Raw genomic sequence first — 16,831 nt, 5'->3', positions numbered from 1 at the left:
CCATAATGGCACTTTGCTGTACTAAAGTAGTAGATGAAATAAAATATTTGACACCATAATTATTCTCTCATTTCTGAGGTTGATTGTTGATGCCCCATAGTGCTGACACAGTGGACCATACATCATTGAGGGAATATAGACTGCTCAAAAAAATAAAGGGAACACTTAAACAACACAATGTAACTCCAAGTCAATCACACTTCTGTGAAATCAAACTGTCCACTTAGGAAGCAACACTGATTGACAATACATTTCACATGCTGTTGTGCAAATGGAATAGACAAAAGGTGGAAATTATAGGCAATTAGCAAGACACCCCCAATAAAGGAGTGGTTCTGCAGGTGGTGACCACAGACCACTTCTCAGTTCCTATGCTTCCTGGCTGATGTTTTGCTCACTTTTGAATGCTGGCGGTGCTTTCACTCTAGTGGTAGCATGAGACGGAGTCTACAACCCACACAAGTGGCTCAGGTAGTGCAGCTCATCCAGGATGGCACATCAATGCGAGCTGTGGCAAGAAGGTTTGCTGTGTCTGTCAGCGTAGTGTCCAGAAAATGGAGGCGTTACCAGGAGACAGGCCAGTACATCAGGAGACGTGGAGGAGGCCGTAGGAGGGCAACAACCCAGCAGCAGGACCGCTACCTCCGCCTTTGTGCAAGGAGGTGCACTGCCAGAGCCCTGCAAAATGACCTCCAGCAGGCCACAAATGTGCATGTGTCTGCTCAAACGGTCAGAAACAGACTCCATGAGGGTGGTATGAGGGCCCGACGTCCACAGGTGGGGTTGTGCTTACAGCCCAACACCGTGCAGGACGTTTGGCATTTGCCAGAGAACACCAAGATTGGCAAATTCGCCACTGGCGCCCTGTGCTCTTCACAGATGAAAGCAGGTTCACACTGAGCACATGTGACAGACGTGACAGAGTCTGGAGACGCCGTGGAGAACGTTCTGCTGCCTGCAACATCCTCCAGCATGACCGGTTTGGCGGTGGGTCAGTCATGGTGTGGGGTGGCATTTCTTTGTGGGGCCGCACAGCCCTCCATGTGCTCGCCAGAGGTAGCCTGACTGCCATTAGGTACCGAGATGAGATCCTCAGACCCCTTGTGAGACCATATGCTGGTGCGGTTGGCACTGGGTTCCTCCTAATGCTAGACCTCATGTGGCTGGAGTGTGTCAGCAGTTCCTGCAAGAGGAAGGCATTGATGCTATGGACTGGCCCGCCCGTTCCCCAGACCTGAATCCAATTGAGCACATCTGGGACATCATGTCTCGCTCCATCCACCAACGCCACGTTGCACCACAGACTGTCCAGGAGTTGGCGGATGCTTTAGTCCAGGTCTGGGTGGAGATCCCTCAGGAGACCATCCGCCACCTCATCAGGAGCATGCCCAGGCGTTGTAGGGAGGTCATACAGGCACGTGGAGGCCACACACACTACTGAGCCTCATTTTGACTTGACTTGACTTTAAGGACATTACATCAAAGTTGGATCAGCCTGTAGTGTGGTTTTCCACTTTAATTTTGAGTGTCACTCCAAATCCAGACCTCCATGGGTTGATAAATTTCCATTGATAATTTTTGTGTGATTTTGTTGTCAGCACATTCAACTATGTAAAGAAAAAAGTATTTAATAAGAATATTTCATTCATTCAGATCTAGGATGTGTTATTTTAGTGGTCCCTTTCTGTTTTTGAGCAGTGTATTTGTGTCTAACGTTTGGTGTGCCGTTTGTGGTTACACTCTAAAATTGGACCAATATGTGTGTTTGTATTCCAGGGCCATGTGTATAATTCCACATCACGCATCAGGAATCGGAAGGAGAAGAGATCGTGGTTGGGTTTTGCTCAGGTAACTTAACCTTAGATTCTGTTTTCATAATGTTGTATTAAAATTGACACCAAAAGTAAGACTACTACCTGGAATTCTATTTCATTGCGACTTATGGTTATGGTCTTGTACCATGCCGTTTGCTCACTGCATTGACTTCGATCACCCCCCATTTGACCCAATAAACATAGTTGCTGATCTGTATGCAGTAAAGGCTTGGGTCGATAATGATTCTGCTCCTACTGAAGACCTTTAGGGGATTAGAAAGGAATAGACATCTACCCCCAAAATAAAGTTTTTTGATGAAGTACTGTTTGTATTCCTTTGTACTACACATTCAAACTCTGCGGGCTTGGTCTGGGTTGCTTTTGGGACAAATTGTGACATGCAGTCCTAAAAGTTGTGTATAAATAATACAAAAAAATATTGATTGTGTGCGTGCAGGGCTGCCTGTTGTACCGGGATATGAGTAACAACCACAGTACGTCAGCCATCAAGATCAACCCAGAGACTCTGGAGCATGAGGGAACCATCACCATGCCAGGTACATGACAACACACAGTAACACCTCCTTGTCCCCCATATTGTGTGTTATAATAAACAACGCAAGGATTTCTTTCATGCACCTGTTTTGTAAGCGTGCGTGTGTATTTTTCATTTCTGTAATCATCGGGTTACTTACTATTGTCTTGAACCAGTGAACGAGTCCTCTTTGAAAATAGATTTGATCTTGATTAACTTGGAAACATTTAATAATAATATTTAAGGCTCATAAAAAATGACTAGGCTCTTATGACCTGCTCACCCAGTGATTGACAATATACCCTTTAGTCATCATATCATTAATATACGGTAAAATAAGGCTTGTACCTACAATATTTCAATTTTCCTGATTGAGCAAAATAGACAAATAGCCTCAGGATAAAGATGACTACATAGCTTTATCGATTCAATGTGCAGACAACACTTAAACACGGTCTATTTTTACAGTATGCACATTTAAGAGAAAATAATATGGTTATATTAACGGAAACGGAGGCCAATGCACAACGTTTCGGCTGAATTCCTTTTGTCAAGAGCATGACAAATGAATCTCCTTATTCTTTGTATATTATAAATGCACTCATCTTGCTCACTCTCTCCTCTCCATAGGCCTGCAGGCAGACGGACAGAACATAGTCTTCACTGACGGAGAGTACATCAACCAGATTGCTGCCTGCAAAGATGTGAGTCTCCTCATTCTCTCATACACACACACCTACAGGGGCGCTAAAGTTTTCTTCCGTTCTTTTCTTCTTGAGAGAGCGGAGTGGATAGGGCCAATATGTACAAACAACGACCCACTCCTTAAATGGTTACAAACCCAGTCTGAAGTCCTGTCTGAGATTTCTATTATACTATAATGCAGAGAGCTGCTAGCCCCGACAGAGATGATAACGGCATGGTCAGTATTTTTCATGCTGTGGGCGGTCAGACTACTTCAGGATGAAACTATTTGGTAACACTTTACTGGAAACCCTGCGTCATAACACAGAATACATGTTCAAATGACCTCGACTAACCTGTACCACCGCACATTGACTCAGTACCGGTACGCCCTGTATATAGCTTCGTTATTGTTCTTTTATTTATTACTTTAGTTCGTTTAGTACATATTTTCTTACCTCCTATTTCTTGAACTGCATTGTTGGGTAAGGGCTTGTAAGTAAGCATTACACGGTGTTGTCTACACCTGTTGTCTTGGGCGCATGTGACAAATACAGTGGGGAGAACAAGTATTTGATACACGGACGATTTTGCAGGTTTTCCTACTTACAAACCATGTAGAGGTCTGTAATTTTTATCATAGGTACACTTCAACTGTGAGAGACGCAATCTAAAATCCAGAAAATCGCATTGTATGATTAATTTGCATTTTATTGCATGACATAAGTATTTGATCACCTACCTACCACGAAGAATTCCGGCTCTCACAGACCTGTTCGTTTTTCTTTAAGAAGCCCTCCTGTTCTCCACTCATTACCTGTATTAACTGCACCTGTTTGAACTCGTTACCTGTATAAAAGACACCTGTCCACACACTCAATCAAACAGACTCCAACCTCTCCACAATGGCCAAGACCAGAGAGCTGTGTAAGGACATCAGGGATAAAATTGTAGACCTGCACAAGGCTGGGATGGGCTACAGGACAATAGGCAAGCAGCTTGGTGAGAAGGCGCAATTATTAGAAAATGGAAGAAGTTCAAGATGACGGTCAATCACCCTCGGTCTGGGGCTCCATGCAAGATCTCACCTCGTGGGGCATCAATGATCATGAGGAAGGTGAGGGATCAGCCCAGAACTACACGGCAGGACCTGGTCAATGACCTGAAGAGAGCTGGGACCACAGTCGCAAAGAAAACCATTAGTAACACACTACGCCATCATGGATTAAAATCCTGCAGCGCACACAAGGTCCCCCTGCTCAAGCCAGCGCATGTCCAGGCCCGTCTGAAGTTTGCCAATGACCATCTGGATGATCCAGAGAAGGAATGGGAGAAGGTCATGTGGTCTGATGAGACAAAAATAGAGCTTTTTGGTCTAAACTCCACTCGCCGTGTTTGGAGGAAGAAGGATGAGTACAACCCAAGAACACCATCCCAACTGTGAAGCATGGAGGTTTAAACATCATTCTTTGGGGATGCTTTTCTGCAAGGGGACAGGACGACTGCACCGTATTGAGGGGAGGATAGATGGGGCCATGTATCGCGAGATCTTGGCCAACAACCTCCTGCCCTCAGTAAGAGCATTGAAGATGGGTCGTGGCTGGGTCTTCCAGCATGACAACGACCCAAAACACACAGCCAGGGCAACTAAGGAGTGGCTCCGTAAGAAGCATCTAAAGGTCCTGGAGTGGCCTAGCCAGTCTCCAGACCTGAACCCAATAGAAAATCTTTGGAGTGAGCTGAAAGTCCGTATTGCCCAGCGACAGCCCCGAAACCTGAAGGATCTGGAGAAGGTCTGTATGGAGGAGCGGGCCAAAATCCCTGCTGCAGTGTGTGCAAACCTGGTCAAGAACTACAGGAAACGTATGATCTCTGTAATTGCAAACAAAGGTTTCTGTACCAAATATTTAGTTCTGCTTTTCTGATGTATCAAATACTTATGTCATGCAATAAAATGCAAATTAATTACTTAAAAATCATACAATGTGATTTTCTGGATTTTTGTTTTAGATTCCGTCTCTCACAGTTGAAGTGTACCTATGATAAAAATTACAGACCTCTACATGCTTTGTAAGTAGGAAAACCTGCAAAATCGGCAGTGTATCAAATACTTGTTCTCCCCACTGTATATATTTTTTTTCAGGAGCAGGACAAGGCACCTTTTTTTGACTGATGACTGACACAAATCCATATACATGATCGGCCTATCTGGCTTATATGATTATGATGGTCATAATGCTTCTTGACAGTGTCATAAGGTGCGTCTTCTTAGTCCAATTAAAGTGACACAGGAATGGATTAATGCTACATGACAATGTCACAAAGTGTGTGTTCTGCAAGTTATTTAAAAGGAAACTTCTTGGCAGGGAAAAAACCACAGTTGAATAAATGTTGGTTTTGACTCTTGTGTAGGCACACAGATACAGAGCCTTTGAGTTGAAAGTCTGTCAGACAGTTCGAGAGATGCTTCTTCAGCATCGCAAAAATCAAAAGGCAATGGATGGCAGGCTTGATCAGCGCACATCGCTTTGCAATGAGCTGGAGGCAGCTATGCATTTTGAAAACATATGCTTAATTGTTCGAAAACTGATTGTTTTGACGCATGTTATGAGGCTCGTCTTACCAAAGTAGCCTAGCCAAAATCAGACCATATTCATGGAGGCAATTATTTTATATCAACTTTCTTTCATTGTCCAGCAGCCAAAGGCACAATCATAGTCATGTTAGCTACACTGAACAAAAATATAAACGCAACAATTTCAAAGATTTTACTAAGTTACAGTTCATATAAGGAGAGCAGAAAACCATTTGCATTTCTAGTTATACTTTACTTTACTAGCTAAAATGTAACCTAGTTGGTTAGCTTTAGCTATCTGCAGATTCATACTACAGCTATGACAATTCGTTTTTATTGATGGTAGTAGAAGGAGTTGGGATTATGCTGGTTCATTGTTTAGCTAGCTAGCTACATGTCCAAACAAAATAATCCACTTCGCCAGATGATTACATGACCCATCAAATTAGCCAGGTGTGTCTGGGGGTGTTTACAGCCATCTATTGTTTTTCAGGAACATGCGTACATGTCTAGACAGTAGTGACCCATCCACTTAGCTAGATGTGGCTGGGGGTGGTTATAACATTTCTTTCACATGATCCATCAAAGTATGTCTGGGTAAGCATCTAATAATTAAAAATATTTTTATCTTGACACTTTCTTTTTTTGTTATTGCGACTATGCAAATATGCAAGAAACCATTCCACTGTACCGTTTACACCTTCTGTATCCTGTGCATGTGACAAATACACTTAATAGATTTTATTTGATATAGTGTGTGTTTACAAGAGACGGTAATGTGAAGAACAACGGGACCTGCACCAAATTCAGATTAGGATATAGGCCAAGGACTATACAAAGTGTATTTTTATCTCCACCCGGCACAGCCAGAAGAGGACTAGCCACCCCTCATAGCCTGGTTTCTTCCTAGGTTTTGGCCTTTCTAGGGAGTTTTTCCTAGCCACCGTGCTTCTACACCTGCATTGCTTGCTTTTTGGGATTATATGCTGGGTTTCTGTACAGCACTTTGATATATCAGCTGATGTAAGAAGGGCTATATACATTTTAAAAATATTTTTTTTTACCTGGAGTATTTCCTTATTGTAGACTACTACTTTTGCCACTTTTAATCTTGAAGTCTTTGGGCGTTTACTGCACACTCTGTTTAGCACATTGCCTCACATGTGAATCCTTAAATAGATGGGTTGAGCTAGGGTGTAAACGATGCTGAATGGGTATAGATAAAGCAGAGCTTTCCAGTAGGTGTACCAAAACATTCATTGGCCATATTCCCAAAAGTGGACTTACAAGTTGATCAACTTTCAAAGCAGAACTGCCTTCCCATTGTTCCTCAACTGCAGTATATGATATACCATTTTCTCTGAGTCTACTTTTATACAATTTAAAAAACACCATTTCAAATCTTGCTACATAGGACTGAATCCAGGTCACATATAGTGCCTATATCCAGGAAAGCCAAAGTTCCAAAAGCTGGGCCTAAAATAGTGTGTAAGAGATCATGCAAAATATCTTGCTGTGACTCTTATATGGATGATGTTAAAACCATTTGTTTTTGTGATTAATAAGGAGTATATAGACTCTGCACTTGATGAATTTATGAAGTTGCTTCTTCCAATTATTGATTGACATGCACCTGTTAAGAAACTGACTGTTAGAACTGTTAAGGCTCCATATAATGATGAGGAATTGAAAAACTGTATGGCTGAAAGAGATGGGGCAAAAGGAGTGGCTAATAAGCCTGGCTGCACATCTGACTGGCGCACTTACTACAACTTGAAAATTATGTGACTAATCAACAAAAAGATGAAACTGTATTATGAAGTCAAGATCAATGATATTGAAAACAGAGTTTTCTTTAACGGAAGCGCCTCCAATGCCAAACATGTAGGGTGTGACGTAACGCAGGGCAGCGGTCTAGTCTTACATTTTTTACCAATGACCTGCCACTGGCATAAATCAAAGCCTGTGTGTTCATGTATGCTCATGAATCAACCATATACAGTGCATTCGGAAAGTAATCAGACCACTTGACTTTTCCCACATTTTATGTTAGTCTTATACTAAAATGTATTTAAAAAAATAAATAATTCCCTAATCCATTTACACACAATACCCCATAATGACAAAGCAAAAATGGGTTTTTAGAACTTTTTTCAAAAGTATTCAATCAAGTTTATTTTATATAGCCCTTCGTACATCAGCTAATATCTCGAAGTGCTGTACAGAGACCCAGCCTAAAACCCCAAACAGCTAGAATGCAGGTGAAGAAGCACGGTGGCTAGGAAAAACTCGCTAGAAAGGCCAAAACCTTGGAAGAAACCTAGAGAGGAACCAGGCTATGAGGGGTGGCCAGTCCTCTTCTGGCTGTGCTGGGTGGAGATTATAACAGAACTATGCCAAGATGTTCAAAAATGTTCATAAGTGACAAGCATGGTCAAATAATAATCATGGATAATTTTCAGTTGGCTTTTCATAGCCGATCATTAAGAGTTGAAAAACAACAGGTCTGGGACAGGTGGCGGTTCCATAACCGCAGGCAGAACAGCTGAAACCGGAACAGCAGCAAGGCCAGGCGGACTGGGGACAGCAAGGAGCCACCACGCCCGGCAGTCCCGACGTATGGTCCCAGGGCTCAGGTCCTCCGAGAGAAAGAAAGAGAGAAGGAGAAAATTAGAGAGAGCCAAGATTTTCAAAATGTTCATAAATGACAAGCATGGTCAAATAATAATCAGGAATAAATCTGTTGGCTTTTCATAGCCGATCATTAAGAGTTGAAAACAGCAGGTCTGGGACATGTAGGGGTTCCGTAACCGCAGGCAGAACAGTTAAAACTGGAATAGCAGCAGGGCCAGGTGGACTGGGGACAGCAGGGAGTCGTCACGCCCGGTAGTCCTGACGTATGGTCCTAGGGCTCAGGTTCTCAGAGAGAGAGAAAGAAAGAGAGAACGAGAGAATTAGAGAAAGCATACTTAAATTCACACAGGATACTGGATAAGACAGGAGAAGTACACCAGGTATAACCAACTGACCCTAGCCCCCCGACACAAACTACTGCAGCGTAAATACTGGAGGCTGAGACAGGAGCGGTCAGGAGACACTGTGGCCCCATCCGAAGATGGGGTGAGTCATATCCTTGACTCAGTATTTTGTTGAAGCACCTTTGGCAGCGATTACAGCCTGGAGTCTTCCTCAGTAAAGCTTGGCACCCCTGTATTTGGGGAGTTTCTCCCTTCTCTGCAGATCCTCCCAAGCTCAGTCAGGTTGGATGGGGGAGTCTCTGTACAGCTGTTTTCAGGTCTCAAAGTGCTGTACAGCCTAAAATCCCAAACAGCAAGCAATGCAAATGTAGAAGCTAGGAAAAACTAACTAGAAAGGTCGGAACCTAGAGAGGAACCAGGCTCTGAGGGGTGGCCAGTCCTCTTCTGGCTGTGCCGGGTGGAGATTATAACAGAACATGGCCAAGATGTTCCAACGTTCACAGATGACCAGCAGGGTCAGAAAATAATAGTAATCAGTCGTTGTCGAGGGTGCAACAGGACAGTACCTCAAGTCAGTTGGCTTTTCATAGCCGATCATTCAGAGTTCGAGACAGCAGGTGCGGTAGAGAGAGTCGAAAACAGAAGGTCCGGGACAAGGTAGCACGTCCGGTGAACAGGTCAGGGTTCCATAGCCGCAAACAAAACAGTTGAAACTGGAGCAGCAGCAGGTGGACTGGGGACAGCAAGGAGTCAACAGGCCAGGTAGTAGAGAGAGAGCGAGAGAGAATACTTCAATTCACACAGGACACCGGATAAGACAGGAGAAATATAACAGACCGACCCTAGCCCCCCGACACACAAACTATTGCAGCATAAATACTGGTGGCTGAGACCGGAGCGGTCGGGAGACACTGTGGCTCTGTCCGACGATACCCCCGGACAGGGCCAAACAGGCAGGATATAACCCCACCCACTTTGCCAAAGCACAGCCCCCACACCACTAGAGGGATGTCTTCAACCACCAACCTACTACTCTGAGACAAGGCCGAGTGTAGCCCTCGAAGATCTCCCCAACGGTACGAACCCGAGGAGGACGCCAACCTGGACAGGAACATCACGTCAGTGACTCAACCCACTCAAGGGACAGCTTGGAAGAGCACCAGTAAGCCGGTGACTCATCCCCCGTAATAGGGTTAGAGGCAGAGAATCCCATTGGAGAGAGGGGAACCGGCCAGGCAGAGACATCAAGGGCGGTTCGTCGCTCCAGTGCCTTTCCGTTCATTTTCACACCCCTGGGCCAGACTACACTCAATCATAGGACCTACTGAAGAGATGAGTCTTCAATAAAGACTTAAAGGTCGAGACCGAGTCTGCGTCTTTCACATGGACAGGCAGACCATTCCATAAAGCCAGTGTAGAGAGGCTAGTATTGGAGTAATATGATCAAAGTATTTGGTTCTAGTCAAGATTCTTGCAGCCGTGTTTAGCACTAACTAACTGAAGTGTATTTAGTGCTTTATCCAGGTAGCCGGAAAGTAGAGCATTGCGGTAGTCTAATCTAGAAGTGACAAAAGCATGGATACATTTTTCTGCATATTATTATTATAAATTTTTCATACGTTTCAGATTTTTGCAATGTTACGAAGATGGAATAAAGCTGTCCTTGAAATATTCTTCATGTTTGTCAAATGTAGAGATCATGGTCCAGAGTAACTTCCAGGTCCTTTAGGTTTATTTGAGATGACTGTACAACCTTCAAGATTAATTGTCAGACCCAATAGAAGATCTCTTTGTTTCTTGGGACCTAGAACTAGCATCTCTGTTTTGTCCGAGTTTAAAAGTAAAAAAAACTTGCCGCCATCCACTTCCTTATGTCTGAAACACAGACTTCCAGGGAGGGCAATTTTGGGGCTTCACCATGTTTCATCGAAATGTACAGCTGTCTATCGTCCGCATAGCAGTGAAAGTTTACATTGTGTTTCCGAATGACATCACCAAGAGGTAGAATATATAGTGAAAACAATAGTGGACCTAAAAAGGAACCTTGAGGCTAACCGAACCTTGAGGCTAACCGATTTCCTGTTGATTTGTCAGAGACAAATTGATTTCTTTCCGACTGATAAGATCTAAACCAGGCCAGAACTTGTCCATGTAGACCAGTTTGGGTTTCCAATCTCTCCAAAATAATGTGGTGATCGATGGTATCAAAAGCAGCACGGGGGTCTAGGAGCACTAGGACAGATACAGAGCCTTGGTCTGACGCCATTAAAAGGCCATTTACCACCTTCACTAGTGCAGTCTCAGTGCTATGATGAGGTCTAAAACCAGACTGAAGTATTTCGTATAAATTGTCTTCAGGAATGCAGTGAGTTGCTGCGCAGCAGCTTTTTCTAAAATTGTTGATGAGAGGAATGGGAGATTCGATATAGGCTGATTTTGTTTTTTATATTTTGTGGGTCAAGGTTTGGCTTTTTCAAGAGCTGTTTTATTTCTGCCACTTTCAGTGAGTTTGGTACACATCCGGGGGATAGGGAGCTGTTTATTATATTCAACATAGGAGGGCCAAGCACAGGAAGCAGGTCTTTTAGTAGTTTAGTTGGAATTGGGTCCAGTATGCAGCTTGAAGGTTTAGAGGCCATGATTCTTTTCATCAATGTGTCAAGAGATGTAGTATTATATTATATGGCAGTGTTGTGCAGACTCAGGACAACTGAAGAGGAGTCCATAAATTGCTTTCTAATGATCTTGATCTTTAAGAAGAAGTTCATGAATTTATCACTGCTGAAGTGAAAGCCATCCTCTCTTGGGGAAAGGCTTTTAGTTAGCTTTGCGACATTATCAAAAATAAATTGTGTATTGTTCTTATTCTCAATTAAGTTGGAATAATAGGATGATCGAGCAGCAGTGGAAGACTAGTCGGAAGACTTCCAGTTTGGTGTAACGCTATTTCCTTTCCAATTTTCTGGAAGCTTGCTTCAGGGCTCGGGTATTTTCTGTATACCAGGGAGCTAGTTTCTTTTGACAACTCTTTTTTCTTTTTAGGGGTGCACTGCCTCTAGGGTGTTACGCATGGTTAAATTTAGTTCCTCAGTTATGTGGTTAACTTCTTTCGGCTCATTGGGACGCTATGTTCCCACCTCGACAACATTCGGTGAAATTGCAAGCGCCAAATTCAAATTACAAAAATAGTAATAATATACATTAATGAAAATACAAGTGTAATAATTCGGTTAAATGATTAACTTGTTGTTAATCCAGCCGCTTTGTCAGATTTCAAAAAGGCTTTATGGTGAAAGCATAACATGCGATTATCTGAGGACAGTGCCCTGCTTAGAAAAGCATACAAACATTTTCCAACCAAGCAGAGGCGTCACGAAAGTCAGAAATAGCGATACAATAAATCACTTACCTTTTGAAGATCTTCCTCTGTTGGCAATCCAAAGGGTTCTAGCTGCACAAATGTTTGTTTTGTTCGATAAAGTCCCTCTTCATATCCCAAAAACTCTGTTTTGTTGCCGCGTTTTGTTCAGTAATCCACTGGCTCAAAGGCGGTCAAAACATGAAGACGAATACATCCTAATAGTACCAGTAAAGTTTGTTGAAACATGTTTAACGGTGTTTATAATTAATCCTCAGGTTGTCAATTATCTAAGTAATCGATAATATTTCAATCGGACAGTAGCGTATTCAGTCTTATTCTTTGTAGTTTTTCAAAAAACAAGCCTGAAACCATGTCTAAAGACTGACATCTAGTGGAAGCCATAGGAACTGCAATCTGGGTGCTAAACCCCTATATAGTCAATAGGCTTTCATTGGAAAACCACTCGCATCAAAAAATCCCATTTTCTGCCTGCCATATCAGTTTTGTTATCCTCACAGACATTATTTGAACAGTTTTAGAAACTTCAGTGTGTTTATCCAATGCTTCCAATTATATGCATATCCTAGCTTCTGGGCCTGAGTAACAGGCAGTTTACTTTGGGCACGTCAGTCATCTGGAATTTCCTCAATACTGCCCCCTAGCCCCAAAAGGTTAACTGATTTTTGTACTCTGACGTCCTTGGGTAGGTGGAGGGAGTCTGGAAGGGCATCTACGAATCTTTGGGTTATCTGAGAATTCCTAGCACAGCTTTTGATGATCCTTGGTTGGCGTATGAGTAGATTGTTGCGATTGCAAACGTTTAAATGGTGTTCTGATAGTCCAGGGTTATGAGGAAGAACATTAAGATTCACAATATTTATTCCATGGGACAAAACTAGGTCTAGAGTATGACTGTGGTAGTGAGTAGGTCCGGAGACATGTTGGACAAAACCCACTGAGTCGATGATGGCTCCGAAAGCCTTTTGGAGTGGGTCTGTGGACTTTTCCATGTGGCATTCCTCTCGCCACCGAGTCTAACGATTTACTCATTGTCCTTCATGTTCATGAACAGACATTTTAAAAGGTAATTTTAGGTTTGGTATCCCCAATGCTGGCGCTTGACACAATTGCTTCTTTAGTGCGACAAACGTTACCTCACACTCTTGACTCCTCTATCCTTTCATTGGGACCCTTCCCCCCGCCTTTCTTCAACTCTAAGTGGCTCAGCAATTTCAGAGAATGACGAGAGAAAATTTCTCACAAAATTGAAAACTGCTAGGGTTTTCCTGAGTGTGCGAGGAGTTTGGCCATGCCAAAGAACGCATTGTTTCTACTTGATCACGTGTAATGTGTTTCTTGCCTTGAGAAATCGAAACCCCCAAATATGTTAAGTCTTGTTTCGTTAGTTGTGCTTTCTCAAATGATGCTTTGTGAAACAACAATTGTTTTGCTTTCGCCGTTCTTACTGACACTTTTAATTTGTTACCTTTTAGAATCCATTCTCCCGGCATTTCGCAAAGATTATCCAATCCCATAATCGGTTCTACACCTTTCGCCATTTAAAAATATCCTGGTATCATTACTGAACCAATGTTCAACGACATAGGTAAAAGATGTATCGCCTTAGTTTGTGCCCCTGTTACACCGCTAAATGTGTTTTTCCTGTCGCAAATTTAGCCAATTTGTCATCGTAAGGAATCAGTGATATTTGATTGCCGGTATCTATTAGAAAGTTATGTGAAACGTGGCCTCCTACGTCCCCTTTCACATAGAACCCGTCATCCCTATGAACCACTATTGATTGAACCGAGGCCATACACGGCTTTGTAACATTTTGCTATTCCACTGCTTTCAAGGGGGTTTGTTGCTGTTTTGACAAAGATGCAAATGCTTGCGTCTCAACATCCCCCCCCGAATGCAGCGGGAGCAGTAGGCTCCATTACCACTCTAAACAAATTTTTCAAATGACCGATAGCCGTAGATCTAAAACAGGGAGCTTAACCCCCTGTGCCTTAGCACAGTTTCACTACCCTTTCCTGCCTGTTTCTTTGTCTTACCTTGGCCATCGAAACCACTGTTAGTGACTTTCACTGTGGCAGCACTCGTACAACTGCGGAGTTAATAGAATTAGATTCCACTCTCAACACTGCTTGTACTATTTCATCCCAGTGAGAATGCTGATGCACTACTGCCGTAATAGACGTTTTGATAACAGGTTTCAAACATGCCATCAAAGCTGACGTACAAATTCCTGCATTTTGATCATATCTATCCCCCATTTGTCAGATTAGTACGTAATGCTTCATCCATCCGAGCCACGTAATTGCGTATTTCTTATTTCGGACCCTGAGTACAATTACAAATTTTACTCATCTGGTCGAAAACAATACATTCCCAACTGTAGTTAAGAATCCCTCAATTTCGTAATTTGCTGCTTTGCGTCCCGAGGACCAAGCCGACGTTCGATATCTATGTGCGAGTGTTGACAACATAGCCCTGGGCAAAAGCGAGTGTACAATATGATCGTAGTCACCAGCATGAAACCCCAAAATTATACCCCATCTCCTCAAGAAACTGATGAATTCCTGGCCCTGGAATTCCTGGAATAGGGTTGTACTCCCCTGGTACTTTTTATCCCGGATAATATGTTACCGGGGTCGCGTGTTTTCGTACTGGTTGCACCTCTCAATGATTACCTGGATCATGCTGATCCACTATCCAGTCCGGGACTACTATGTCCGGACTCGTAATGTGCCTGTACTCTGCCTTTCGCAACCCATATTGCTCTTTTTCCTCTTTAAGAGAGTGGTATAATGGTGGCCCACCATGTTGTAACCTATTTTACCTTATAGCATGGTGCGAACGGCGGTGTGGCAATTGCATGTACTTCACACGTATTCTGATACTGTTGAAGCGTAACTCCCGAGTTAAATTTGGTTTTGCCTATCCTCAAGGGCGTTCTATATTTCTTGATTTAGGTGTTGACTCTTTTCTTGCGCATTAGCCAATTCTTGTTTCTGTTCATCTAATCTCTGCGCATGCCCTTCGGATATGCCTAGTTTTTTATTCGTCGCCTCACTCTTGTCTACTGCCTGCTCCATTTTTACCTCGCATGTTTCTTTCTCTTTTTCCAGTTTTATCCGCTGCTGATAAAATGCTGTGGTTAGGCTGCCTGCGTATTGTGGTCTGGACCGTTCTCTGATTTCAGTGTTCCACACTACGATTGCATCCATACACTCTTGGCTGGTTTTAAACCTTCCATCTACCGGGAAATTTGTACCAACTTTGTCGATTTCGGCTAATTTTCTCCTCCATTTATTTGGTTCTTGGTGCTGATCATATGTATTTTTTAGTGCCTCTAAGGCAGTTGTAACATTTTCTCTTTCTACTCCTCCCTCCCCGGGAGTGTCCTGGCCACTAGAAGCCATCTCAGTTATTATTGACTCAGTGTCACTCCCCAACGGCGTTAAGTAGTAACAGCTTAGGCTATTAAATTTGGTCACTCCACTGTACACAATTGGTGCTGAATAACACTTGTCTATCCATTCACCTAATCTGTTCCAATTTTCCTTGGACCAACCTCTCTCTTATTGCTACCGTTACTACAGACGACTCTTGTTCAAACATTTATACCCACACACCTATCCTACGGCCTCACGGACACTGCGACTGGGCTTTCACCCCCGTTACAGATTTAGTAGGGAACCAACCTCACCCGGGATTGACCCCCTAGGACTTAACCTCTACAGGTACCAACCTGCTCGGGCGTACCTTCCTGGACTTAAACTATTCCATCAATCTACGACCGGTCATAATACAATGGGACTACTGAATAAGCTCAGGGTGTTTAGGTCCGTATTATTTTTCAGCCTACGATTCTCATCTCCCCAAGATGTCAAAATGAGTGGTAACAGGTACAGGAACTGTACCTACCTTGTTTGTTGTGCCGGATCCTGCTCCACTGATCTGGACTCTGGTTCAACTAAAAATCATGGTGAAACCTGTCGACAATGCCAACCGCTATAGGTTCTAAATAACAAAGTAAAAAACTGACGGACAACTATGAAAGCTCAATCCAAGTTTTCACCCAAATGTTCGATCAGCTGAACAGACACATTTCCAGTGGGTGTATATATACACCAATCTACTCCTTTTCTCTAAACATTACGTCTTCATTGCTTGGCAGGAAGTTAAGTGATATGTGGGGAATAAACTGTTCCTTCTCCCTTATTGTGACCTGACCTTACCTCGGCCCCCTTCCTTAACATTTAACAAACTTTCTCCACCATTTTCAGTGCCTGCAAACATGTAGTTAATAATAATTAACAATATAAGTTTAGGACTCAGAACCCATCAATGTTTTTCCAGCAGCGATTATGATCAATAATGTCAAAAGCCGCACTGAAGTCTAACAAAACAGCCCCCACAATCTTTTTATCAAATTCTCTCAGCCATAAATCAGTCATAAAAAAAATGGTGATATACAATTGGTAGTTAGTGTTCCATCGCTGCAACTCCTGTACGGACTTGGAAGAAGCGAAGATCAAGAGCCGTGCGTCCTCCGAAACACAACCCAGCCAAGCCACACTGCTTCTTGACACAAAGCCCACTTAACCTGGAAGCCAGCTGAACCAATGTGTCGTAGGAAACACCGTACACCTGGCGACCGTGTCAGCGTGCATTGTGCCCGGCCCGCCACAGGAGTTTGCTAGTGCGCGATGGGACAAGAACATCCCTGTTCCAAATCCTCCCCTAACCCGGATGACGCTGGGCCAATTGTGCGCCGCCCCATGGGTCTCCCGGTCGCAGCCGGCTGGGGCCTGGACTCGAACCAGAATCACTAGTGGCACAGCTAGCACTGCGAATGCCTCGGGAGGCAATCAT

At 43.3% G+C, this 16,831-nt stretch overlaps 1 protein-coding gene across 26 annotated transcripts in view; it reads left to right on the top strand.

Annotated features, from left to right (window-relative positions):
- Nucleotides 1-16,831, top strand: part of LOC129821430 (E3 ubiquitin-protein ligase MYCBP2) — a 294,275-nt gene that overhangs the window by 55,847 nt on the left and 221,597 nt on the right. For all 26 annotated transcript variants that reach the window (XM_055879088.1, XM_055879085.1, XM_055879096.1 and 23 more), the window contains exons 7-9: nt 1,777-1,848; nt 2,272-2,371; nt 2,980-3,053. In XM_055879088.1, the coding sequence (XP_055735063.1) occupies nt 1,777-1,848; nt 2,272-2,371; nt 2,980-3,053 (246 nt within the window). The remainder of the gene's footprint in view (nt 1-1,776; nt 1,849-2,271; nt 2,372-2,979; nt 3,054-16,831) is intronic.

Source organism: Salvelinus fontinalis, chromosome 23, assembly GCF_029448725.1.
Source record: "Salvelinus fontinalis isolate EN_2023a chromosome 23, ASM2944872v1, whole genome shotgun sequence".
Classification (NCBI taxonomy): Eukaryota; Metazoa; Chordata; class Actinopteri; order Salmoniformes; family Salmonidae; genus Salvelinus; species Salvelinus fontinalis.
The sequence above is the reverse complement of the archived record's forward strand: the minus strand, read 5'-3'. Positions and strand labels throughout refer to the sequence as shown.